The 27950-nt window shown below is 49.6% G+C and overlaps 1 protein-coding gene across 1 annotated transcript in view; it reads right to left on the bottom strand.

Moving 5' to 3' along the window:
• TRIM28 (tripartite motif containing 28) overlaps positions 1 to 14815 on the bottom strand; it is a 159662-nt gene extending 144847 nt beyond the window's left edge. The window contains exons 1-2 of the mRNA XM_030197655.1: positions 14408 to 14815; positions 4080 to 4198 (exon numbers count right to left, since the gene is read on the bottom strand). Of these exons, the coding sequence (XP_030053515.1) occupies positions 4080 to 4198; positions 14408 to 14657 (369 nt within the window). The 5' untranslated portion in view covers positions 14658 to 14815. The remainder of the gene's footprint in view (positions 1 to 4079; positions 4199 to 14407) is intronic.
• Positions 14816 to 27950: the final 13135 nt, after the last annotated feature.

Raw genomic sequence — 27950 nt, 5'->3', positions numbered from 1 at the left:
AGGTCCCCATCTTTCTTTCTTTCTTTCCCTTTTATTTTCTTCTGGCACCTCTTCTTACTTCTCTGGCACATCTCTAGCACCCCATTATCCTGCATTTTTCGCTCTTCTCTTTCTCCTGCTGTGGTCCCCTCCACCTCCGCATCCTTGGCTCTATTCCTGTTTCTCCCACTGCAGCTGCCGCTCTGCCTCACATCTCCTTTCTCCTGCGGTTGCCCTCCTATTTCCCCGAATCTCGGTTCTCTTTCTGCTGCCACTGCCACCCCTCCGTCGCATTGCTCGTTCTTCACCTCTTTCTTCCGCTGTTGCCCCCTCTTTTCTTTCTGCTACTGCCGCTCATCCCCCCCCCTCCCCGGTGCAGTCCATATCTTTCTCCCTTTTTTTCTAATTGCAGTGCAAACTCTTCTTACCTATCCAGCAGACCCCACTCCTCTGCAACTCCATCTCCCTGCTCCTCACAGCCACTGCAGTGACAGCATACTGCTGTCGCTGAACCCTCTAAGAGGAAGTTCTGCCTCCTGACAGAACTTCCTGTTTGAGAGAGGCTTGGAGCCGGGTGACACACAGTATGCTTTGAGTGCAGTGGCCATGAGAAACAGGGAGAAGGAGCTGCAGAGTGTGCCGGAGAAGAAAGGAGAAGTGCAGGCAGAGCAATGCTGCATGTTTACAGGTGGAGAGAGAGAGAGGAATTAACGTGCGTTAAAATTTTTTAACATGAATTAAACATTTAACACGTTAATCGTGTTATTTATGTGTTAAATGTACATCCCAACTTTTTACTCAAGCATTAAATGTAGCTAAGTAGTAAAAATTAGAACACATAAGGGGAACAGATCTCAAAAAACCTTCAGCTTGCTCCTTCCCCATGGCCACATCTTCCCTATGGAACTCTCTGGCCAACCTTCAGAACAGATAGCAACTATATCAGCTTTAGGAATAAAAAGCTAAAAACCTTCCTCCTCTCGCACAAAGCCTCGTGATTTAACAACCTCGTTCTGCAACATTTCGCCCTTAAGACTGTATTGTGCTTCTGACTGCTTATATTTCTGTTCTTCTCACGGTCTAGTCCTTATCTCTTCACGGAATGTACAAACTTTAGCTAATCTAATTTTTGTAGATCACACTGAACCCGGATAGAGGGATTTCAGCCGTAAGAGCTCACTTGAACTGAATTGGTGATTAAATTTAAATACAGTAACTAGTTCGCTATACAACACCAATTAATGAACTATCTATTGGACTATTTTCTGTTTGGTTTGACTCGGTCTGGAGTGGACTGTTATGTACTAACTTTTTATGATTTAATTGTAAACATATTTCCGGTTTCCTCTGCATGACTGCTGTTGCCTTTTGACCACAGTTGTCCCACATATGTGTCTCAGGACTAAGGGTTCAGATTCCTACAGTCTGCCCTTATTTCCAAGAATAACTTGAACAGCCACACAGGGGCGTAGCCACGGGCGGGCCTGGATGGGCCCAGGCCCAGTCACTTTTGCTCCAGGCCTGCCCACCCTAACTACTACTACTTGACATTTCTAAAGCGCTACTAACTAGCCCCAACCCAACAACATCCAAAACTCATTTCACTAACCTGACTGAAGTCATGACTGCAGAAGCAGAGTATAGCTGGCTCAGCCTTCCCCTTCTCTCTCAGCTGTGGTCCCGCCCTCATTTCCTATTTACGCAAGGGCAGGACGATGAGAGAGAAGGGGAAGGCTGAGCCGGCTGTACTCTGCTTCTGCAGTCAGGTTAGTAAAATGAGTTTTAGGCTATGGCTGGGCGGCAGGAAAGCAAGGAGGGCTGGGGGGTTGGAACTGGAACTCAGGGAGGGGCAGGTGGGGTTTGAGGAGTCACTGGACAGGGAGGAGAGGGCAGAGGAGCATCGCTGGACATGGAGGGGAGGGCAGGGGAGAGAGGAGAAATCGCTAGACATGGAGGGGAGGGCAGAGGAGAATTGCTGGATATGGATGGGGGAAGAGTGCAGGGGAGAGAGGACAGCTGCTGGACATGAATGGATGGAGGGGAGGGCAGGGGAGAGAGGCGAGTTGCTGGACATGGATGGGAGGGCAGGGGAGAAAGGAGAGTTGCTGGACATGGATGGAGGGCAGGGAAGACAGGAAGAGACGCACAGATGGCGGGGAGAGAGGAGAAATGCTGGACATGGATGGAGGGGAGGGAAGAGAGGAAGTGAGATGAACATGGATGGCGGGGCGGAGAGAAAGGAAAAATGGTGGACATGGATGTAGGAGACAGAGAGAGGAAGGAGATGCATATGGATTGAGGGGAGTGAAGAAAGAGGAAGGAGATGCATACTGACAGATGAGGAAAAGGGAAAAGAGGAGAAAAACTACACATGGATGGAGAAAATAGATGCTGGAAAGAGGGAAGAGTGAGGGCAGACGCTGGATGGAAAGGGAAGAGGAGTAGACGCTGGATGGAAAGGGGGAAGAGAGGGGGGCAGATGCTGGAAGGAAAGGGAAGAGAGGGGGGTAGACGCTGGATGGTGGCAGTTAGAATATTCACTGCCTAGGGCAAAAAAAAAAAAAAAAGATGTATTTAGTCATTAAATATATATTTTCTGCCCGGGACTAGGCAATGAGGAGCTCATCCCCACCCAGTAAGTATGTGGTTTATGTTGATGCAGGGCAGCTGTTGGGTAGAATACTTAGAAATCCATCATAAAGTGCATTCTAAGGCATTATACTCTGGGCCCAGCCAAAATGTCAGGTCTGGCTACACCACTGCAGCCACAGTTGCCCCTGATAGTTAGGAATGTGTTTTGTTTTTTCTTTAATTTTTAAAAACAAGCATTAGAACACGTGCCAAACCTGGTGAATGCAAAATGCATTTAAGGCATGCTGAACTGAAGTATCTATATAAATAATTCTCACCTCCAATGTTCAGTGAAGCACTGAATGTACTGTTCCTAGGGTAGGCTGTCAGGACCACTCACCCTCCTAGGCTGTTACCACCACTCACCCTCACTCATAGACCCGCCCTCAGCCACGCCCCTACCGGACATAATTCTCAACCCCCAACGTTCTAATGAAGCCACATTTTTCCCCTCCAACTTCCGTCATGGTAGATCGAGCTGGCACCATGACTGTCTGCCCCCCCCTCGAGTCAAACGTCATGACGCCGAGGGCGGAGCCACGGAGAAACCGACTCCCCGCTGCGGCTGCCTGCACTCACCGTCCACCTTCCTTCACCTGCACCCCCACTCAATGGTGCACACCACCCTCTATCCACTCCCACTGCACCCGCTACTCACTCCACCTTCCCGAGTCCCCCCATGGCCGTCGCTCACTCGCATTCCCCCCCCCCCAGGTCCACGGAGCCGTCGCTCACTCCCTTCTCCCTCCCCCATCCCCCGGAGGCCGCCACTCAGCCCCCGAGGTCGACGGAGCCAGCGCTTTAAAGTTATGCGAGCTGACAGCAAGAGCACAGTACAGCAGCGCCGCATTCAACTTTCCCCTTCTCTCTCTGCGTCCCGCCCTCATTTCCTGTTTCGCTCACAGAGAAGGGGAAAGCTGAACGCAACGCTGCTCTACTGTGCTTCTCTTGCTGTCAGCTCGCATAACTTTAAAGTGCTGGCTCCATCAACCTCGGGGGTGAGTGGCAGCCCTTGGGGGGGGGGGGTGCTCTTGGAGGGACACGGAGGGAGAGGGAGGGAGGGGCCCTGAAAATCAAAGGCAGAGGGAGAGAAAGGGAGGGAGGGGACGCCTACAACTCACAGGGGACAGGGAGGAGGGCCTACAACTCACAGGGCACACAGACAGGGAGGGGGACACTCTATATGGGTGAAAGGAAACATACAGACACATATGGAGGGGAGACCAGAGGGAGACAACACATTGCTCGATCTGGACACAAGGGGACACCACGGCACAGGACACACTACACTCACTCAGACAACCTTGCTAGTGCCCGTTTCATTGCTTTCAGAAACGGGCCTTTTTTCCTAGTCTGAATATGTAAGCCGCATTGAACCTGCTATGAGTGGGAAAGCACGGGGTACAAATGTAAGAAAAAAAAAGTGCACATTCTTGACAGTGAGCGTTTAGACGGTTTTGTAGCCTTACCTTGCTGGACTCTTTTTGGAGCTCGCTTCCCCCTGCAGTGGTGCTCTCCCTCAGAAAATAATTCTCCACAATATCCTTCTGAAAACATTGATGCTTACACACTGGGCAATTAACTGAAGCTGTAAAAACCAGAGGACTGTTAATTTGGTACACATTGCAACCTAGCAGAGATTTCAGATCTATTTAGATTTAGCTCACGACATTCCACAGGTAGCTTAAAGCAAATTACAACTACTTACTGAGTCTATGATCAAATGGCCTTGTTTACTAACATGCCCTAATATTCATTATTTATTTGGATTTGCTCACACCTTTTTCAGTGTAAAATGTAACTCAAGGTGAGTTACATTCAGATACACCAAGTATTTCTCTGTCCATGGACGGCTCACAATCTAAGTTTGTTCCTGAGGCAATGGAGAGTTTATTGACTTGCCTAAGAACAATGAACACCTCAATGTCAAGACCGGTGGCTCTAACCACTAGGCCACTTCTCCAGTCCATTAACTCATATCAGCCATTGTACTTACTAAATACATTTCATTGACAACATGGACTAAACTGTGCTATTAGGAAACTAAGGCCATAAGATTACACTTGAGAAAATGGAAAGTAATGTGACTTAGAACATAAGAACAGCCATACTGGGTCAGTGCAATGGTCCATCTAGCCTAGTATCCTACCCAAAGACCTTCCTTCCTCATGTCTGTCTCAACAGCAGACTATGGACTTTTCCTCTAAGAACTTGTCCAAACCTTTTTAAAACCCAGATACACTAACCGCTGTTACCACATCCTACAGCAAAGAGTTCCAGAGTTTAACTATTCGTTGAGTGAAAAAATTATTTCCTATTTGTTTTAAAAGCATTTCCATGTATCCTCCTTGAGTGTCCCCTAGTCTCTGTACTTTTGAAAAAAGTAAAAAATGCATTCACTTCTACTCATTCTACACCACTCAGGATTTTGTAGACCTCAATCATATCTCCCCTCAACTATCTCTTTTCAAAGCTGAAGAGCCCTAACCACTTTAGCCTTTCCTCAATGAGAGGAGTTCCATCCCTTTATCATTTTGGTCATTTCTGAACCATTTCTAATTCCACTATATCTTGAGATACAGCGACCAAAACTGAACACAATACTAAAGGTGAGGTCGCACCATGGGACGATACAGAGTCATTGGCCAAGTTCACAAAAGGATCACTAGATTTGAACCCTGGCATCTCTGGTTCTTACTGTTGCTATATTAGACTGCCAATCAATTTATTTCTGTACATTTGATATAACTCCAAAGGCCTACACATAGGCATCAAAGTGGTTTATAACATAAAAGGACTAGAAGAAAAGAAAAATTAGAAAAGAGAATAGGAAGTAATCTGAGACCATCTCCAATAGAACTGTGTTAAGGAACCAGAAGATGGACCCGAACCCCTTCATTGAGCTGGATGAGTTGGGGATTAGCAAGAGGCTCCTATGTCTCTGTCACTTACGTAACATAATAGATGACGGCAGAAAAAAACCTGCATGGTCCATCCAGTCTGCCCAACAAGATAAACTCATATGTGCTACTTTTTTGTGTATACCCTACTTTGATTTGTACCTGTGCTCTTCAGGACACAGACCGTATAAGTCTGCCCAGCACTATCCCCGCCTCCCAACCACCGGCTCTGGCACAGACCGTATAAGTCTGCCCAGCACTATCCCTGCCTCCCAACCACCAGCCCTGCCTCCTGATCTCGACTAAGCTCCTGAGGATCCATTCCTTCTGCACAGGATTCCTTTATGCTTATCCCACGCATTTTAGAATTCAGTTACCGTTTTCATTTCCACCACCTCCCGAGGGAGGGCATTCCAAGTATCCACCACTCTCTCCGTGAAAAAATACTTCCTGACATTTTTTTTTGAGTCTGCCCCCCTTCAATCTCATTTCATGTCCTCCCGTTATACCGCCTTCGCATCTCCGGAAAAGTTTCATTTGCAGATTAATATCTTTCAAATATTTGAATGTATCAAATCACCCGTTTCTCCTTTCCTCCAGAGTATACATGTTTAATTCAGCAAGTCTCTCCTCACACGTCTTGTAACGCAAATCCCATACCATTCTCGTAGCTTTCCTTTGCACCGCTTCGATTCTTTTTACATCCTTAGCAAGATACGGCCTCCAAAACTGAACACAATACTCCAGTTGGGGCCTCACCAATGACTTTCTTCTGCTGGTCACACCTCTCTCTATACAGCTTAACAACCTTCTAGCTACGGTCACCACCTTGTCACAGTTTCATCGCCTTCAAATCTTCAGATACTATCACCACAAGATCCCTCTCCCCGTCCGTACCTATCAGACTCTCCCCGCCTAACACATGCGTCTCCCGTGGATTTCTATTCCCTAAGTGCATCACTTTGCATGGAATTTTAATTGCCAAACCTTAGACCATTCTTCTAGCTTCCTCAGATCCTTCTTCATGTTTTCCACTCCCTTCCCGAGTGTCCACTCTGTTACAGATCTTAGTATCATCAGCAAATAGGCAAACTTTACCTTCTAACTCTTCAGCAATGTCACTCACAAATATATTGAACAGAATCGGCCCCAGCACCGATCCCTGAGGCACTCCACTACTCACCTTTCCCTCCGAGCGAATTCCATTCACCACCACCCTCTGGCGTCTGTCCGTCAACCAGTTCCTAATCCAGTTCACCACTTCGGGTACTATCTTCAGCCCATCCAGTTTATTTAAGAGCCTCCTGTGGGGAACCATGTCAAAAGCTTTGCTGAAATCTAAGTAGATTATGTCCATAGCTCGTCCCTGATTCAATTCTCCTGTCAGCCAATCAAAGAACTCAATGAGATTCGTTTGGCACGATTTCCCTTTGGTAAAACCACGTTGTCTCAGATCTTGCAACTTATTGGCTTCCAGGAAATTCACTATCCTTTCCTTCAGCATTGCTTCCATTACTTTTCCAATAACCGAAGTGTGGCTTACCGGCCTGTAGTTTCCAGCTTCTTCCCTATCACCACTTTTGTGAAGAGGGACCACATCCACCGTTATGCGAGTCCCCCGAAAGGACAGAGTTCTCTGGAAAATGGGAGACCGCTGACTCTGAGCCCCTCTACCTGTCCTATAACAATAAAAATCTCGTCCACGATGACTTGGAAATGAGGAGTGACCAGATGTTCTAGGCCTATCCTCCGGAATATGAGGAACCTTAGTATCGTCGAGACTGTGAACCAACTTGTCCAACTCTTCCTCAAATAAATAACCCCTAAACAGGAACTTACTCAATTTGGATTTTGAAGCCGCATCTGCAGACCAACCTCTGAGCCACAGAGAACACCTCGCAGCTAAGCTCAATGCCATGGACTCAGAGGACATTCAAAGTACATCGTACAAAGCATCTGCAAGTAATGCAGAACCCATCTAAATCACCAATTATCCGAAGGTCTATCCAACACTCTCAGACCACCGAAAACAAGCCCTAGAAACCAAGGAACCATAGACGGCTGTCTGTACTGCCAGGGCAGAAACAAAGCTACTCTTCAGAACAGCCTCTATCTTGCAATCTTGAACACTCCTAAGAGCTGTGCCCCCATCAACTGGAACTGAATTGCGCTTAGAAACAGCCAAGACTACTGCATCTAATACTGGAAGCCTTAGCAGGGAGTAGAGGAGTGGCCCAGTGGTTAGAGCACCGGTCTTGCAATCCACAGATGGCCGGTTCAAATCCCACTGCTGCTCCTTGTGATCTTGGGCATGTCACTTAATCCTCCATTGCCTCAGGTGCAAACTTAGATTGTGAGCCCTCCTGGGACAGAGAAATATCCAGTGTACCTGAATGTAACTCACCTTGAGCTACTACTGAAAAAGGTGTGAGTACAATCTAAAACAGGCCCGTTTCTGACACAAATGAAGCGGGTGCTAAAGTTTTCCTCGGAGTGTGTATGTTTGAGAGAGTATGTGTGAGATTGACTGTGTGTGAGAGAGATGTGCGAGTGTGTGTGACAGACAGAAAGTGAGACTGCTGGGTGGGAGTATCTCCTCTGTCCCCCCTCCAGCCACCCAGTGATTCTCCTCTCTCCCCTGCTCCCCCTCCAGCCACCCACCGATGCTCTTCTCTCCCCTGCCTCCCCCTCCAGCCACCCAGCGAGTCTCCTGTCTCCCCTGCCCCCCTCCAGCCACCCAGCGATTCTCCTATCTCCCCTGCCCCCCTCCAGCCACCCAGCGATTCTCCTGTCTCCCCTGCCCCCCCTCCAGCCACCCAGCGATTCTGTGTCCCCTGCCACCTCCAGCCACCCAGCAATTCTCCTCTCTCCCCTGCCCCCCTCCAGCCACCCAGCGATTCTCCTGCATCCCCTGTCCCCCCCCTCCAGCCACCCAGTGATGCTAATTTGTGAAATAATCCATATACATAAGCTGTTGCTTGCTGTAACCCTTCGCATCTGGTGCGGCGTGGCAGCGGTGGTCAGACTCGGGACTGAGGGTTTGTGTGTGTGTTTGAAAGTTTGGGAGGGAGGAGCAAAGGTGACCTGGGGGGGGGGCATGGCGTTGCGGCGAGGGCGGGGCCTCGTGCTGCTGTTGTGCGGTTGGTCAGTGCTGCGGGTGATGTACCCAGAACTATGTGTTGTCAATTCAGGAGACGGAGCCTTTCAGAGCGCACGAATGCTTCAAGGCTTCACTACGTTGGAGGTGCTTTTTATTATATAGGATATACATACAGTGAAATCCGCGTAAGTGCAAGGGTCTGGGACCAAAGAAACACATGCAGTTAACCGGAGCGTGCACTTAACCGTTGTGACACAAAGAAGCTTGACATCGGATAAACAAATGTACAGTACTATTATATGTACAGTATACCGTCTCCATTAACTGACGTTAGGCTTACTTGAAGTAATCAAAGTCCTCTGTACACTCTTGTGTCTGAGTGCCATAGACTACATCTGCCAGACGGTAAAAACTGTCATAGCATTGACATCCAGTGGCCTCCAGATAGGCCCACACCGTGTTGAGACTCTCCAGTGCTCTTGCAAAAGTGACATGAGGTTGTTGAATTTCATCAGCATGGGCCTCGCTGCTCATTTCATCTGTTTCATCATCAGCCGTTGCCTGCGTGTAGACATCAGTGCTGTCGTCAGCTGTTTGTAAATCAATCAACAGCTATGTAGTGATGAAACTCTTCAGTAACACAGGCTGGGATGTCAATAGCCTGTTCATTTGACGCGTATGCAACAGCTGCATCTGTTTCGTCCCTCTCCACATCCCTAACAAAGCTTGCCCGCTTGTAGCAGTTTACAATGGTTGCCTGTGTAACATGATTCCAGGTTTCTTTCTACATATGAAGGGAATGCAACAGTGATAGATTACGAGCCAGTTCAACAGCACTTTTATCCTTGCCAGTCTGGTCATCCATAACGCTCATCAGGTGACGCAGCACAAGAGCCCTATAATGTTGTTTGAAATTGGCTATTATGCCCTGATCCATAGGTTGGATCAGAGAGGTAGTGTTTGGTGGCAGGAAGACCACCTTGACGTTAGACAGCCTGACATCATCACTGTGTGCAGCACAATTATCACAAAGCAACAAAATCGGATGCCTTTGTGCCCGCATTCTAGTGTCTAACTTCTTTAGCCACTGCTTCCAAATTTCCCCAGTCATCCATGAACTTGCATTAGCCTCGTATGACACAGGAAGTCGCTTAACATTCTTGAAGCAACGGGGCTGTTTGCTCTCTCCAATGACGAGTGGTTCCAACTGCTCACTCCCATCCATATTGCAGGAAAGGAGGATCGTCAGTTGGTCCATCGACGTTTTACTTCCTGCAGTTTCGGCTTGTTTGAATGCAAGTGTTCCATCAGGAATCGCTCGCAAGTAGAGACCGTTTTCTGAGCACTGAACATGTCACGAGGTGCAAACTCGTTCAAGATGGTAGGAAGAACTGAAACAACCCAATTTTCAGCACCAAAGTCATCAGCGTTTTGTTTTTCACCATGCTGTTTGTTGAATTTTATGTTGTTCCTCTCCTTCCATCTTTCCAACCATCCAACAGTAACTTTGAATTCAGTTAGTCCAAGATTTTCAGCTAGCCGATTAGCTTTCTCCATAAGCAGTGGACCACTGACACGAAACTGCTCCTGACTTGAGAAAACTACCGAAGAAGAGCATCTTCTACCTCCTCAACTTTTCCCGCCCTTTTTCGTTTCTGGTGTGGATTTGTATTGTTTTGCCTGTCTTCCAGAAAGATACGTGAAATTTGACTGGGATTGACACCATACTCTTTAGCAATAGATGCTTCCATATCATCATGCTGATCAATCCATAGACTGGTGGGTTGTGTCCATCTACCAGCAGGTGGAGATAGAGAGCAAACTTTTGCCTCCCTATATGTGGTCATGTGCTGCCGGAAACTCCTCAGTATGTTCTCTATCTCAGCAGGTGGTGGTCACACACAGCAGCAGCTCTGGCTAGGCCTCCAAGCCTAATTTTTAGGTTTTGTTGAGTGCCTGGGGTTGAGGGCTCTTCTTGAGCAAGTGCAAACCTGGTGGCGTCAGGTCCCTCCTTTTCTCCCCCCTCCCGCTGGCTCCGTAAAAAAAAAAAAAAAAAATTTTTGAACGTCCTTAAAGGCGTTTATTTCGACGTTTATTTAAACGTTTATTGCAGCTACTCACTGGGACACCAGGTCGTTACAGCTCGGAGCGGAAAGCAGGTAATTTTTACCTTTTTATAGCGGGCAGGGGATTCCCCGATTGATCTCCACGTGGCATATGGCGTCGGAGGGCGAGGGCGCAAAGAGTCGCTCCCCGGATCGCTTGGGCGCTTCTAGAGGGGATGCGGGGGTCTTAAAGTCTGATTCGCCCTTGTTGGGTGACAGTTTCGTGACCGATGAATGTCCCGGTCCTTCCTCCGGTGTGGCGGTTTTTCCCCGCCATAAACGCCCATCCCCCGCTGCTCGCCTCCGCCATCTTGGCCGGCCACGCAGCTCGGACGGCTTCTTCTTGGGCCGCCCTTGAGGCAGGAGACATTAATGCCATGAACGCCCTTAATTTGGGCGACGGCACAAAGGCGGCTAAAGTTAAGCGCCGTTCTTCCCGCGCGGCTCCTTCGCGGAGTGTCGCGCCGGACGCCATCTTGGATGCGCAGCATGTCTCTCCCCCGCTCTTGCGAGCGCCGGTTGAGGGTGCGTCTAGGGCTGTAGCCCAGGCTGCGGAAGTGCACAGTCTGGGGGGTTTCTCCCCCGAGTTTGTTTTGCTGCTGCATCAGGCCTTCCTTATGCACAACGCTGCCCCTGCTCCCTCGTCTGGTAAAGAGGTTGAGGCCCCCGGAGGTAAACGCCCTCGGGTTGATTCCCAGGCCTTGGAGGACTTTGTCTCATCCGATGTAGATGAGGGCAGCGTATCTGAGTTCTCCCAACGGTCCTTTGCGGATTCCTTGGAGGAGATGGATCCCCGCTCGGATGGAGCGAATGACCCCTCTGCAGCGCGGCTCTTTAGCTCAGAGGATTTGCCCAACCTGTTAGTGCAGGCCATGGGCATTTTGAAGATTTCCTCTCTGGAGGACGTCTCTCCCTCAGCCCCTGTTGGCTCTGCCACTATGCTGGGGACGAAACGCCCGCCTAGATCCTTCTTGACTGTTTGTTTTCTAATTTTAAGAACTTCTATTCGTTCAGCCAGTGTTAAAGGCTTACAGTTGCGCAATGACAACGACTCCAGTGTACACTCTAACAACATTCTTTCGCTTATTCTGCCTGTGGCAGTTAACCAATGAGATTTCAAATTTACTGCCCCTTTGTCACGCACCAATCGGCCTCCATATTCCGCGCGTGCGCTTATGTGGAGTCTTTCCTGCAGAGAAGCAGTCTCAAACCATGCATATAAGCAAATCTTGCACTTATCAGTGGTGCACTAAACCGAAGTTTGTCCCCATAGAAACTGATGGCGCCAAAAATGGGACCGAAGTACGGCATGTAGTTAAACAGAGCATGCACTTAAATGGAGTGCACTGTATATATACATATACACACATGCATGTATATTATATACATACATATATATATATATATAGTGCACTGCTGTGACTAACATGTTATTTTAAAGATTCATAAATCATAAATGGGGCAGGGACACAATAGGAAGGAAAAGTATTTCAAGTTTCAGCAAATTGTCTTTACAGCTAGGTGCAAGTGACCAGTCTCCACCTCATTCAACCAACCCCCTCCTCTTCATATCCATCCAGTAACCTCACAAAGAAGGTTTCAATGCAAACAGCCATGCAATGGATGCTGCACAATCTCAAACGCACGTTCTAATACACACACCAAATAATGTTTTACTCCCAATGCAGTAAACAGCATGCAAATTATTGTTCTTAAGTGTACACTGTCAAAGAACAAGCACACACCTATTAAAAACACAGTTTGCTGTATCACTTTCTTCTCTCCCACAAATGGCCTAAATAAAACTGAGCTCATCCAAGGGGGCTCCCTCCCATACCACCACCCCCCACTCACCTATTTGTTTTAAAAGTATATTTTCTATATAATTTGAGTGTCCCCTAGTCTTTGTACTACTTAAATATCCATTCATTTTTACCTGTTCTATACCACTTAGGATTTTTAGACCTCAATCATATTCCAATACAGTGACCAGAATTGAATGCAATACTCAAGTTGTGATTACACCATGGAGCAACAAAGGCACTATAAAATTCTTGGTCTTATTTATCATCCCTTTCCTAATAATTCCTAGCATCCTGTTTGCTTTTATGGCCACCACCACAAACTGGGCATAAGGTTTCAGTGTATTGTCTACAACACCACAAACCTTTTTTTGGGGTGCTGACTGCTAAGGTGGACCCCTAGCATCACTTTCATTCAATTTCTTTAAAATCAAACAAACACACACAAGTAGATCAAAAGAAATATTTAATACTTTTGTATTCCTTTGGGGGCACGTTGATTTTAATAACCCATCAAGGTTCCTGAACAGGTACCCCTAAACAGAAACCTGTATGAGCAAAACAATACTACAGGTGTGGAAAGAATGCAGAGCATGCCCAAGGAATTCTTTCCAACACGTCTTCATATATAAACACATATATATATTTATGCATGTGCTTTGTGTCATCAGGAAAGAAGATGAGGGGAAGGCAGTCTGAAAGGTAAATTAAAGAATATCCAGTTTCTCAGCCCTAACCTCATCTTCAGTCTCCCAATCAAATGGGACAACTTGGGCATCACCTGTAATAAGTCAAAAAGTAATATGTCACTCTGTGGGTGACTTTCTCCTTTGGTTTGATGGGGTCTTTAGGAAGACCCAAGGTATTATTCCTGCCACGGAGCTTCTGGTGCCACCTTAAGCACCCAGGCACAGTAAAGTACCCCTAAGACAAAACAGTGGCTACTTCTTGCAGTAGCGAGACTTCCACAGGTCATCTTGGGCGGGCAATGGAAATAGCAGCAGCAGCAAAACAGGCAGCAAAGAACATGGTCCCAGCAGCACAACAGGCAGGAAAGAACATGGTCCCAGCAGCACAACAGGTAGGAAAGAACATGGTTTCCCCCCCCCCCCCAGCAAAGGCCACTAAATCACTAGTAGGGTGCCTTTAAAGGTAGGACTGGGAAGGGCGGGAGTGTGAGGCAGGGGTGTGGGCACTGCCCAGTTGCACAAATGGTCAGTCCTCTCTCCACCCCCCCCCCCCCCAGCAGGTACTCCACTTTTAAGCCTTCATATCAGGGTGAACTTCACAAAATAGTAACATGGGGCTCGTTTCTCCAGTACCCCTTCTACTTCTCTACACCAAATACCTGGAAAACAGCAGAGACCAATTACTTTGAGCTGTGCAAACCTATGCCTCGAAATTAATCTAAAAAGCGCTACAAGTTGGTTAGCTTTGCGGAGTTTAAAAAAAGTTTGGCCGGCTTCCTAAAGGAGAAGTCCATAGACCACTATTAAATGGATGCTGGGCTTGATGGACCTTCGGTCTTTCCTAGTATAGCAATACTCATGTAAGTCAGAGGAATTGAGAGCGCGGCGGTAAGACACATGTCCGAGCCAGAAGGACGCTGCCATTGTTGTCCCCAGAGCGAAGCTCCGCCCCTTCCATTTCTCCTCCCCCTCCACACGCCGAAAAAGCACCAACTATTCCCACTCCCTCATCCTCCTCATCCCACCACCACCTTGAAGACTCGGAAATATGGCGAGAGTTTCGCGCCATGCGCCCCTCCCCCAACCCCTCAAAGGCGTATTCTCTTTCCAGACCCTGGCTAGGGCGCCCCAGGTCCCTCCCCTCTCCCCCGCAACGAGGGCGACAACTAGGCCTCGCCGGCGGCTCCCTCTGGGTCCTTACCTCCTTCGCTTCCAGCGGGCTGCCCATCGGGACGAAGGCAGGCCTGGCACATCGAATGCAGGCAGGGCAGCAGCAGCGGCTCCCGTTCGGCCCTCAGGCGCGTCTTGCATACGCCGCAATTCTCCAGCAACTCCAGGCTCTCAGGAGACAGAGCAGCGATAATCGCGCTTCCCCCTCCTCCACCGCCACCGGCGGCGCTTTTCCTGGCTGTTGGAGTATTCGGCGCCGTGGTCGTTGTGGCTGCCGCCATCTTTTTTCCCCTCTCTTTCTTTAGCTAATTTTTATTTAATTTTCTCAAGTGAAACACCTTCTGCTTTTTTCGCAAGCGTGTCTCTTTCACGGTGCGCCTGCGTTGCAGATGTGCCCCAACCGCCGCTTTGTTCTCACGCCCGCCTCGAAACCGCCTATTTCACTCCGTCGTGCCTGCGTGATGACGTTCGCCCCGTCGCGCGCCGTTTGGGTCCTAGCAACCCTGGCGCTTTTCCTTTCCGCTGCTGCCAGGCGTGCGCGCACTCCGTCTTCCCGCCACTGATCTAAAAGGATACCATAGGAGCACGCGGAAAGAGGGCGGTGCCATGTTTGCTAGGCCAATCGAAAGCCTCTCTTTCAGAGACGGGGCGGAGCGACTGCACCAGATTATACTTGGGGCTGGGAGGGAGCGAGGAGCTTTGAACTTCTACATTTTAAGTCACGTTATTAAATGGACTGTCTGAAACTGAACTAACTATCCAGCAGCATCACTACTTGAGCAGAAAAATTATATCTAATTTAAAATATGTGATTATATGGCTAAGCTCAGGGTAATTTTTAAGCGTGCCTGGCTTTATAAAAGCACATTATATTTTATTGACACTGCTGAAATGGACACTTGATCCATGAAGTCAAAAATATATGACTAGTAAAAAAAAAAAAAGCCCATTTCTCATTGAACTGAAACGGGCACTAGCAAGGTAATCACCTTTGGCCATTAATGTTTTTAAGGGAAGTCCCAGGGTCCCCCCCCCCCCCTTCTGAATTTTGTCATCCTGTCTTACCTCGGCGGGGTCACAGGGACCCGCTGCTGCGGTAAAAAGCATGCAGGTTTTGCACTTACTTCAGTTTTCCCTTCTCTGTCTCTCAGCTCTGGTCCCGCCCTCATTTCCTGTTTCCGCAAGAGCAGGACCAGAGCTGAGAGACAGAGAAGGGAAAACTCAAGTGCCGAGCCTGTACGCTTTTTACTGCACGAAGTAAGTCAGGATGACTTTTAAAATTCGGAGGGAGGGGGCCTGGAACAGAGGGACGATGACCCTGGAACTGGGAGGGGGGACCCTGGAATTGGGTGGGAGGGTGAGGGGACGGACGACCCTGGAACTCGGAGGGAGGGAGGGAACGAACTTCCGGTGAGTGAATATTATATGCAGCCTTCCCTCCCTCCGCGGGCAGGGCACTGAGAGCGAGTGTGAGGCCTGTGGTTGGTCCCTTCTGACGTCATGTTTCTTTCCCTGGCAACTATAGAATTCCCTCAAGGGCAGGGCGATTAAGCGAATGCTACATACCTGTAGAAGGTATTCTCCGAGGACAGCAGGCTGATTGTTCTCACTGATGGGTGACGTCCACGGCAGCCCCTCCAATCGGAACACTTTCTAGCAAAGTCCATTGCTAGTCCTCGCGCGCCAACGCACATGCGCGGCCGTCTTCCCGCCTGAACCGGCTCGTGCCGGCCAGTCTCATATGAAGCAAGACAAAGAGAAGGGAAGACACAACTCCAAAGGGGAGGCGAGCGGGTTTGTGAGAACAATCAGCCTGCTGTCCTCAGAGAATACCTTCTACAGGTATGTAGCATTCGCTTTCTCCGAGGACAAGCAGGCTGCTTGTTCGCACTGATGGGGTATCCCTAGCCCCCAGGCTCACTCAAAACAACAACCATGGTCAATTGGGCCTCGCAACGGCGAGGACATAACTGAGATTGACCTAAAAAATTTACCAACTAACTGAGAGTGCAGCCTGGAACAGAACAAACATGGGCCTAGGGGGGAGGAGTTGGATTCTAAACCCCGAACAGATTCTGAAGCACTGACTGCCCGAACCGACTGTCGCGTCGGGTATCCTGCTGCAGGCAGTAATGAGATGTGAATGTGTGGACAGATGACCACGTCGCAGCTTTGCAAATCTCTTCAATAATGGCTGACTTCAAGTGGGCTACTGACGCTGCCATGGCTCTAACATTATGAGCCGTGACATGACCCTCAAGAGCCAGCCCAGCCTGGGCGTACGTGAAGGAAATGCAATCTGCTAGCCAATTGGATATGGTGCGTTTTCCCACAGCCACTCCCCTCCTGTTGGGATCAAAAGAAACAAACAATTGGGCGGACTGTCTGTTGGGCTGTGTCCGCTCCAGATAGAAGGCCAATGCTCTCTTGCAGTCCAATGTGTGCAGCTGACGTTCAGCAGGGCAGGAATGAGGACGGGGAAAGAATGTTGGCAAGACAATTGACTGGTTCAGATGGAACTCCGACACAACCTTTGGCAAGAACTTAGGGTGAGTGCGGAGGACTACTCTGTTATGATGAAATTTGGTGTAAGGGGCCTGGGCTACCAGGGCCTGAAGCTCACTGACTCTACGAGCTGAAGTAACTGCCACCAAGAAAATGACCTTCCAGATTAAGTACTTCAGATGGCAGGAATTCAGTGGCTCAAAAGGAGGTTTCATCAGCTGGGTGAGAACGACATTGACATCCCATGACACTGTAGGAGGCTTGACAGGGGGCTTTGACAAAAGCAAACCTCTCATGAAGCGAACAACTAAAGGCTGTCCTGAGATCGGCTTACCTTCCACACGGTAATGGTATGCACTGATTGCACTAAGGTGAACCCTTACAGAGTTGGTCTTGAGACCAGACTCAGACAAGTGCAGAAGGTATTGAAGCAGGGTCTGTGTAGGACAAGAGCGAGGATCTAGGGCCTTGCTGTCACACCAGACGGCAAACCTCCTCCACAGAAAGAAGTAACTCCTCTTAGTGGAATCTTTCCTGGAAGCAAGCAAGATGCGGGAGACACCCTCTGACAGACCCAAAGAGGCAAAGTCTACGCCCTCAACATCCAGGCCGTGAGAGCCAGGGACCGGAGGTTGGGATGCAGAAGCGCCTCTTCGTCCTGTGTGATGAGGGTCGGAAAACACTCCAATCTCCACGGTTCTTCGGAGGACAACTCCAGAAGAAGAGGGAACCAGATCTGACGCGGCCAAAAGGGAGCAATCAGAATCATGGTGCCTCGGTCTTGCTTGAGTTTCAACAAAGTCTTCCCCACCAGAGGTATAGGAGGATAAGCATACAGCAGACCCTCCCCCCAGTCCAGGAGGAAGGCATCCGATGCCAGTCTGCCGTGGGCCTGAAGCCTGGAACAGAACTGAGGGACTTTGTGGTTGGCTCGAGATGCGAAAAGATCTACCAAGGGGGTGCCCCACACCTGGAAGATCTGTCGCACTACACGGGAATTGAGCGACCACTCGTGAGGTTGCATAATCCTGCTCAACCTGTCGGCCAGACTGTTGTTTACGCCTGCCAGATACATGGCTTGGAGCACCATGCCGTGACGGCGAGCCCAGAGCCACATGCTGACGGCTTCCTGACACAGGGGGCGAGATCCGGTGCCCCCCTGCTTGTTGACGTAATACATGGCAACCTGGTTGTCTGTCTGAATTTGGATAACTTGGTGGGACAGCCGATCTCTGAAAGCCTTCAGAGCGTTCCAGACCGCTCGTAACTCCAGGAGATTGATCTGCAGATCGCGTTCCTGGAGGGACCAGCTTCCTTGGGTGTGAAGCCCATCGACATGAGCTCCCCACCCCAGGAGAGACGCATCCGTGGTCAGCACTTTTTGTGGCTGAGGAATTTGGAAAGGACGTCCCAGAGTCAAATTGGACCAAATCGTCCACCAATACAGGGATTTGAGAAAACTCGTGGACAGGTGGATCACGTCTTCTAGATCCCCAGCAGCCTGAAACCACTGGGAAGCTAGGGTCCATTGAGCAGATCTCATGTGAAGGCGGGCCATGGGAGTCACATGAACTGTGGAGGCCATGTGGCCCAGCAATCTCAACATCTGCCGAGCTGTGATCTGCTGGGATGCTCGCACCCGCGAGACGAGGGACAACAAGTTGTTGGCTCTCGTCTCTGGGAGATAGGCGCGAGCCATCCGAGAATCCAGCAGAGCTCCTATGAATTCGAGTTTCTGCACTGGGAGAAGATGGGACTTTGGATAATTTATCACAAACCCCAGTAGCTCCAGGAGGCGAATAGTCATCTGCATGGACTGCAGGGCTCCTGCCTCGGATGTGTTCTTCACCAGCCAATCGTCGAGATATGGGAACACGTGTACCCCCAGTCTGCGAAGTGCCGCTGCTACTACAGCCAAGCACTTCGTGAACACTCTGGGCGCAGAGGCGAGCCCAAAGGGTAGCACACAGTACTGGAAGTGACGTGTGCCCAGCTGAAATCGCAGATACTTGTCTGTGAGCTGGCAGTATCGGGATGTGCGTGTAGGCGTCCTTCAAGTCCAGAGAGCATAGCCAATCGTTTTCCTGAATCATGGGGAGAAGGGTGCCTAAGGAAAGCATCCTGAACTTTTCTTTGACCAGATATTTGTTCAGGGCCCTTAGGTCTAGGATGGGACGCATCCCCCCTGTTTTCTTTTCCACAAGGAAGCACCTGGAATAGAATCCCAGCCCTTCTTGCCCGGATGGCACGGGCTCGACCGCATTGGCGCTGAGAAGGGCGGAGAGTTCCTCTGCAAGTACCTGCTTGTGTTGGAAGCTGTAAGACTGAGCTCCCGGTGGACAATTTGGAGGTTTTGAGGCCAAACTGAGGGTGTATCCTTGCCGGACTATTTGGAGAACCCACTGATCGGAGGTTATGAGAGGCCACCTTTGGTGAAAAGCTTTCAACCTCCCTCCGACTGGCAGGTCGCCCGGCACTGACACTTGGATGTCGGCTATGCTCTGCTGGAGCCAGTCAAAAGCTCGTCCCTTGCTTTTGCTGGGGAGCCGAGGGGCCTTGCTGAGTCGCACGCTGCTGACGAGAGCGAGCGCGCTGGGGCTTAGCCTGGGCCGCAGGCTGTCGAGAAGGAGGATTGTACCTACGCTTGCCAGAAGAGTAGGGAACAGTCTTCCTTCCCCCAAAAAATCTTCTACCTGTAGAGGTAGAGGCTGAAGGCTGCCGGCGGGAGAACTTGTCGAATGCGGTGTCCCGCTGGTGGAGCTGCTCTACCACCTGCTCGACTTTTTCTCCAAAAATATTATCCGTACGGCAAGGTGAGTCCGCAATCCGCTGCTGGATTCTATTCTCCAGGTCGGAGGCACGCAGCCATGAGAGTCTGCGCATCACCACACCTTGAGCAGCGGCCCTGGACGCAACATCAAAGGTGTCATACACCCCTCTGGCCAGGAATTTTCTGCACGCCTTCAGCTGCCTGACCATCTCCTGAAAAGGCTTGGCTTGCTCAGGGGGGAGCTTGTCCACCAAGCCCGCCAACTGCCGCACATTGTTCCGCATGTGTATGCTCGTGTAGAGCTGGTAGGACTAAATCTTGGCCACGAGCATAGAAGAATGGTAGGCCTTCCTCCCAAAGGAGTCCAAGGTTCTAGAGTCTTTGCCCGGGGGCGCCGAAGTATGCTCCCTAGAACTCTTGGCCTTCTTTAGGGCCAAATCCACAACTCCAGAGTCATGAGGCAACTGGAACCGGTACTGGGACTCGATCTTCTTGGGAATGTGGGGATTACTTAGAGGCTTGGTCCAGTTCGCCAGCAATGTCTTTTTGAGGACATGATGCATGGGTACTGTGGACGCTTCCTTAGGTGGAGAAGGATAGTCCAGGAGCTCAAACATTTCAGCCCTGGGCTCGTCCTCCACAACCACCGGGAAGGGGATGGCCGTAGACATCTCCCGGACAAAGGAAGCGAAAGACAGGCTCTCAGGAGGAGAAAGCTGTCTTTCAGGAGAGGGAGTGGGATCAGAAGGAAGACCCTCAGACTCCTCGTCAGAGAAATATCTGATGTCTTCTTCCTCTTCCCACGAGGCCTCACCATCGGTGTCAGACGCAAGTTCACGGACCTGTGTCTGCAACCATGCCCGGCTCGACTCCGTGGAACCACGGCCACGGTGGGAGCGTCGAGAGGTAGGCTCCCTCCGCCGACGGCACCGATGTCGGAGACCTCACGCCGGACAATGGGCCAGCCGGCGCCTCGCTCGACGGTACCGGTGGCGCAAGCACCCCCGGTACCGGAGGGGTAGGGCGCAACAGCTCTCCCAGGATCTCTGGGAGAACGGCCCGGAGGCTCTTGTGCAGAGCGGCTGTGGAAAAAGACATGGAAGCCGATGCAGGAGTCGATGTCAGAACCTGTTCCGGGCGTGGAGGCTGTTCCGGGCTGTCCAAAGGGGAGCGCATCGACACCTCTTGAACAGAGGGCGAGCGGTCCTCTCGGTGCCAATGCTTACTGGGTGCCGACTCCCTCGGCGACCCAGAGCTCTCGGTGCCGACACGGGAAGGGGACCGGTGACGATGCTTCTTCGATTTTTTGGAGCGAAGCACGTCACCGGAGCTTCCCGGCACCGACGAGGATGTAGAATCCAGCCGTCTCTTCCTCGGGGCCGAGGCCGAAGAAAGTCGGTCTCGGGGGGTTGTACCGCAGGAGCCCTCAGGGTAGGGGGAGACCCACCCGAAGGCTCACCGCCACCAGCAGGGGAATGGACAGCCCTCACCTGCACTCCAGACGAAGCACTACCGTCCGACGACATCAGCAGACGAGGAGGTCTCGATACCACCGACGCCGACGCAGCCCTCCGATGTCGCCCCGATGCAGAGGGCCGATGCCTCGATGCACTCGATGCAATCGAGGGCGAGGATGAAGGTCCGGTGCCGATGCCGACGAAGAGCCCGAGAACAAAACGTTCCACTGGGCTAATCTCGCTACCTGAGTCCGCTTTTGCAAAAGAGAACACAGACTACAGGCCTGAGGGCGGTGCCCAGCCACCAGACACTGAAGACACGACGCAAGTGCAAAGCGATGCATGTGGGAAAGAGGAACCCGAATTATAGCTACGTCATGACGGTTCCACGTTAGGAGTCAAGGACCAAGAAAGGGATCTAGGTGTCATCATTGATGATACGTTGAAACCTTCTGCTCAGTGTGCTGCTGCGGCTAAGAAAGCAAATAGAATATTAGGTATTATTAGGAAAGGAATGGAAAACAAAAATGAGGTTATAATGCCTTTGTATTGCACCATGGTGCGACCGCACCTCAAATATTGTGTTCAATTTGGGTCGCCGTATCTCAAAAAAGCCACACTGAGCCCACAAATAGGTGGGAAAATGTGGGATACAAATGCAATAAAATAAATAAAAAAGATATAGTGGAATTAGAAAAGGTGCAGAGAAGGGTGACGAAAATGATAAAGGGGATGGGACGACTTCCCTCTGAGGAAAGGCTAAAGTGGCTAGGCTCTTCAGCTTGGAGAAAAGGCAGCTGAACGGAGATATGATAGAGGTCTATAAAATGATGAGTGGAGTGGAACGGGTAGATGTGAAGCATCTGTTTACACTTTCCAAAAATACTAGGACTAGGGGGCATGCGATGAAGCTACAATGTAGTAAATTTAAAACAAATTGGAGAACTTTTTCTTCACTCAACATGTAACTAAACTCTGGAATTTGTTCCCAGAGAATGTGGTAAAGGCGGTTAGCTTAGCGGAGTTTTAAAAAGGTTTGGACGGCTTCATAAAGAAATAGTCCATTATTAAATGGACTTGGGGAAAATCCACTATTTCTGGGATAAGCAGTATAGAATGTTTTATACTTTTTTGGGATCTTGCCAGGTATTTGTGACCTGGATTGGCCACTGTTGTAAACAGAATGCTGGGCTTGATGGACCTTTGGTCTTTCCCAGTATGGCAATATTTATGTACTTATGCACTCATCCAGAAACAGGCCTAGCAGCAGTTTGCACTAAAAACATTCTTAGCACCCATCACTCCAGAAATTCAATTTGAAAACTCTACGCCAATGAACTCTGATCCTTAAACCAAAAGCTATAATAAAAAGAAACATATTCAAGGATTTTCCAAATGCCAAATTGCTGCAAAGCTATGGAACTCCCTTCCCTCCATACTTTTAAAGCCCTCCTGAAAACCTTCCTTTTCACCGAGCCCTTCAACCTCGGCCCTAATACCAACTCTACTCAATCCTGACCTCGCTTATGTTCGTCAGTAGTTTCTGCCTTCTCTACCTTAATAGAATTTTATTGTATGTATATGATATGACTGTCACCATTGATGGCTCCTTTCACAGTGCATCAAAGAAGTGCTAAATTAATAAAACACCTTTGTTTCTGGCCGGTCTGTCTTTTTGGTTATACCTCACACTAACATTATCAACTTTTGTCTCACCTAGAATGTAAACCGCACTGAACCCTGGAAAGGTGATATTAGCGGTATACAAGAATTGATTTGATAGACTGTAGTGCTATCTTTTTTTTATCCAGTTTTGTTATGCTTCGGTTATTTTCATTACAATCCTGTATTTATACAGCGCTGATGTTTTTTTTGTAAAGAGTGGTATACCAAAAAAAAAAAAACATCTCTTTCCATCTAAATCCCAGAAGTGAATTCCCTAATTGGGGAGCAATCCACCTAAAAGCTTTTTGCCTGGTCCTTTTTGGTTTCGATCTCAACCTTCTCCTGCGTCAATAAGTCTAAATGAACCTCTCAAGCTGCACTGTAATTTCCAGGACCCTCCCAAATCACCCCTCCCTCCCCCCCCCCCCCACCACCACCACCACTAGCTATCCCCCCCCCCCCCAACAATTTTGATAATTAAATTCAACAATCATGAAGCATCTCCTTCCCAGAATAATCCTTCAGAAAGTAGACATTGTCCTTCATTTTGAATATATTTACATGAGGGCATTTTGAAAAACCATATATCCAGTAAAATGGCTATTTGAAAAGGGTCCTTCTTCCTCACAGGTAAAAAGCACATGGTGATAGTTTTGAATGGTTGGGTACATCAACTCTTCTTTCTTATCAACCATCACCCCATCTTTTCCTGCCTAGTCCTGCTGCTGGGGCCTGAGGTCACAGAAAACGTTCCTCCTGGTCTGGTCATAGTGTTGGGTTCTTGGCGTGGGGTCATAGTAGACGGTGATTTATCATGGCCCCAAGCCACTCTGGCAGGGTTATCATCATTGTCTGGCTCCAAGATTACATCAGAGGCACCTTCTCCTGGTCCCTGATGGGCAGCAATTAAAGGACTATTGTATAGAGTGGGGTTTACATAAGTATTGCCAGACTGGGAAAGATTGAAGGTCCATCAAACCCAGCATCCTATTTCCAACAGTGGCCAATCTAGATCACAAGTACCTGGCAAGATCCCAAAACAGTACAATGGATTTCATGCTGCTTATCTTAGAAATAAGCAGTAGCTTTTCCCCAAGTCCAAGACTTCTCAGATCTATCCTGTGGACTTCACAGCCAGTCGGGTTTTCAGGATAGCTATAGTAAATATGCATTGGATAAATCCTTATGCATTGGAGACCTATCAAAAGCAAATTCTATAATGCACTTCTGAAGCCTGGTGGCTAATACCTTAGCTAAAGAGTGAAATAGATCACTATGGACTACACTCTGTTTGGTCCTTCCCTGGTGTGGCCAGGCTTGTTACCCTGCTGTTTTCATATCCATTCCTAGCCCTCCCTAACTACAAAGAAAAAACAGTAAAGCACAAAGAGCAAGGATTCTTAAGTTCCATCAATTCTTTATTGAAGATTCTCACTGGGATGTGTTGAGAGGACTCGAAACAGCTATATTTTGGCAACTCATGCCAAACATGCACTTGTTTGTAAAATTGTGAGGTATACCCATCCAGGCCCAGGGTCTGGATGAGTATACCTCACAATTTATCCTTTAATGCTTTAATCATACCTCAAGGAGCTCTCTCGTTCCAAACTTTGAAACCTCTACCTACTCCAAATACTTCCGTATTCCGTGATTCATCTCTCACTAATTCTTTATAAAATCTCTAAATGCATCTCATTCTCCTAAAACCCTGTATCACTCTCTGGAACTTTTAAAATCAGAACGCCCCGATACTGCCCCTGTAGTAAGGACTCATTTGACTTGTGGGATGTACCCAAGCAGTCCTCAAGTAGGGTGGGATACTGTCACCCCAGCTGCCAGGACAGAAGCCCCAAACACGGCATGGCCACGCGCCGCCAAGTCCAGATGATAATGCTTACAGAAGGTATGCACCGAAGACCAAGTCACCAAACAGCAAATCTCCTTCAACAAGAACAAACGGGACTCGGTGGCCAAAGTCGCTTGTGCCCTGGTGGAATGCGCTCATACCCTTAGCGGTGGAGCCTTCCCTAACAATAGATACGCCAAAGAAATCACCTCCGTCAGCCAGTGGGCCACCATGACCTTACAGGCCAGACCCCACCCCCTTCTTAGGACCCACGAAGAGGATGAAAAGATTATCTGAATGGCGGAAGTCATTAGTGACCTCCAAGTAGCAGAGAAGAATATGCCACACATCCAGGCACCACAAGGTCCTGTATTCAGCTGGATAATCCTCCTGTCGAAATGCCGATTCATAAGAAAATGAGATACCACCATCGGCAAGAAAGATGGAACCATCTGAATAGAAATGCCTGCGTCTGTGAAATGGAGGAAAGCAATCTCTGCAGGACAATGCCTGGATCTCTGAGACCCTTCGAGCCGAAGCGATGGCTACAAGAAACACCGCCTTCAAAGTAAGATCTTTCAAGGATAAACGGTTCAAAGGCTCAAACGACGGGCGCTGGAATGTGTGCAAGACCAGATTAAGAATCCAAGCCAGGGCAAAGAGAAGATGCGGCAGGCACAGGTGGTTCACTCCTCGCAGAAAGCATACAATGTCCAGATAGGATTGACCCTTGAAGCTCTTAAAAACAGGCCAAAGCCACCACCTGAATCTTCAAAGAACTCAAGGAGAGAGACTTGTCAAGGCCGCCCTGAAAAAAGTGAGGATGGCCGAGGCCGACGATGCAGACAGACCTGCTGCCAAGCACCAGGACTTGAACGTCTACCAAATGCGTGCATATGCCGTCAAAGTAGAAAGCTTCTGTGCATGCTCGAATCAACCAGTCTTCCAGGTAGGGGTGTACCTGCACTTCCTCCTTCCGGAAAAGGCCACAACCACCACCATAGCCTTGGAAAATGTTCTGGGTGCCGTCGCCAGGCTGAAGAGCATGGCCCGAAACTGAAAATGCTGACCCAACACCGCAAAATGGAGGAAGCACTAATGAAGCCAAAAAGGAATGTGCAAATAGGCCTTCTTGAGATCAGGAACTCCCCCGGTTGCACTGCCGCAATGACCGAATGCAGGGTTTCCATCTGAAAATACCTGACTTGCTGTGCCCTGTTTATGTGCTTTAGATCTAGTACGGGACGGGAGTACCCGCCCTTTTTGGGCACCACTAAGTAAATGGAAGCCACGCTCCGAGGGTGGTACGGGTGTCACCGCTCAGAGACTAAGGCCACGAGAGTCTCTCAAACTACTGCCATTTTGACAGTGGCTTTGCATGGTGAATCTAAGAAAAAATCCGCCAAAGGTCTGGAGAATTCAAGTTTGTATCCATCCCAGATAACCTCCACGACCCATTCGTCTGAAGTAACCCTGGTCAGTACCCCCAGAAAGCGAGACAGCTGCCCCCCCCCCCCCCCCATCATCAGAAGGGGATGGAGCAGGGCCCCATCACTGGGACCTAACGGCAGGCATGGAACAAGTGGAAGGGCCGCCGCAGCAGTGCTCCCCACCCCCCAGGAAAGGGCTGCTGTTTCTGTTGGAAAGCGAGGCTTGGGAAAGGAGCTGAAATGTCCTGACTGATACCACCTCACCTCCCAAAAACAGGAGGACCCCAAGTGAAAGCCAGACTTAGGCTTATCCTTGGGCAAACTTCACCCTTTACAGTCCCCCGGGTCCTTAACATTTTTCTCCAGGACATCCCCAAAATGCAGTTTACTTCCAGCCATCCAATGTCTCAGCCAAAGCCAGCAGCGAGCCATAACCACCAAGGAAACCTCTTTAGCCGAAACCAGGAGGAGGTCATACAGGAGATCAGCCAAATATGTGAGGCCAGCCTCCAGAGATGGTAAAGAATCATCTGAAGCCATTTTCAGCACCCAAGAAAGGCACGCCGGGCCGCATACGACCTGCAAATGGACGCCTGTAGACACAAGGCTGCCACCTCAAAGTGCATTTTCAGGAAGTTTCCAATTTCTGGTCCTATGGATCCTTTGGGGTCATGCCGCCCTCCGGCAAAGTGGTCTTTTTTTGTGACCGCCATAATTAAGGAATCCACCGTGAGTAGATGAAAAGACTCCAATTCTCCTGCTGGATAAGGGTAAAGGTGAACCATAGCCCTTGCCACCCATAGCCTATTGCGCCGCTATGAGGACCTTCATAGCCTCACAAATGTGAAACATTATTGTGGGGGCCTCTTGGTCCCTGAAATAACAGACGGAACGGCAGAGGCAGCGGACACAGAGTTCAGAGGGAAGACGTCTAAGACTTCAATGGGGAACTCCTCCTTCCGAAAGACCTGCACCGCCCTGGGATCATCACCCCCGTCCAGCGGCAACACTCTCTCCTCCACCAAGTCTGACAGAGCCAGGCAGGACCTGCAAGAAAACTACCCATCATTCACCTCAAAAGCCACAGAGGCCTCCTCCAGGTCCCATGGGACATCGACACGCGGCCTTTTGGGTAACAGCGGTGGCGGGAGAGCAAGGGTCCCCAGAGAATCCGAGGGGAGAGTAGGAACCTGGGGCTCTCCCAGCTGCTTTAGCGTGGAGGAGTGGCCTAGTGGTTAGGGTGGTGGACTTTGGTCCTGGGGAACTGAGGAACTGAGTTCGATTCCCACTACAGGCACAGGCAGCCTGGGCAAGTCACTTAACCCTCCATTGCCCCAGGTACAAATAAGTGCCTGTATACAATTTGTAAGCTACATTGAGCCTGCCATGAGTGGGGAAAGTGCGGGGTACAAATGTAACAAAAAAAAAAAGCCTTGTGCATTAAGAGCACAATTTCTGTGGAAAAAGGGGTGTACTCCATCCCCAATCCCCGGTTGGTATCCTCCAGAGTTCAGTCAGCCCCGATGCAGGAGCATTCCCAGCCTGAATGTCCTCTTCCTGTGCAGCTGCATGTGGTGGGGGGGGGGGGGGGAAGAGAAAATGGCGACCACCGAAGGGCACAATCAATAAGGTTGGAGGCTTCTGCTAAAAACAGCTGCGAAGGATTTCCCTGTGCCAGCAGGTCTCTAACTGCCGCCGAACATGGGGGACTCTGAAATATGTGCCCGCCAAAGGGCGCAAAGATGAAAGGCAGGAGGCGACCGCCAACACTAGCTCAGACATCTCCATGCGCTCCCCGAACTCAGGCTGCACCCTACTGTCCAAAGACAAAGGGCCTTATCAGGACCCTGCGCACACGCAGTACAAGACCCAGATGGCTCCCACACTGGGAGCAGTGCTTA

This window comes from Microcaecilia unicolor, chromosome 3, assembly GCF_901765095.1.
Source record: "Microcaecilia unicolor chromosome 3, aMicUni1.1, whole genome shotgun sequence".
Taxonomy (NCBI): Eukaryota; Metazoa; Chordata; class Amphibia; order Gymnophiona; family Siphonopidae; genus Microcaecilia; species Microcaecilia unicolor.
This window is presented reverse-complemented; position numbering and strand designations above follow the sequence as displayed.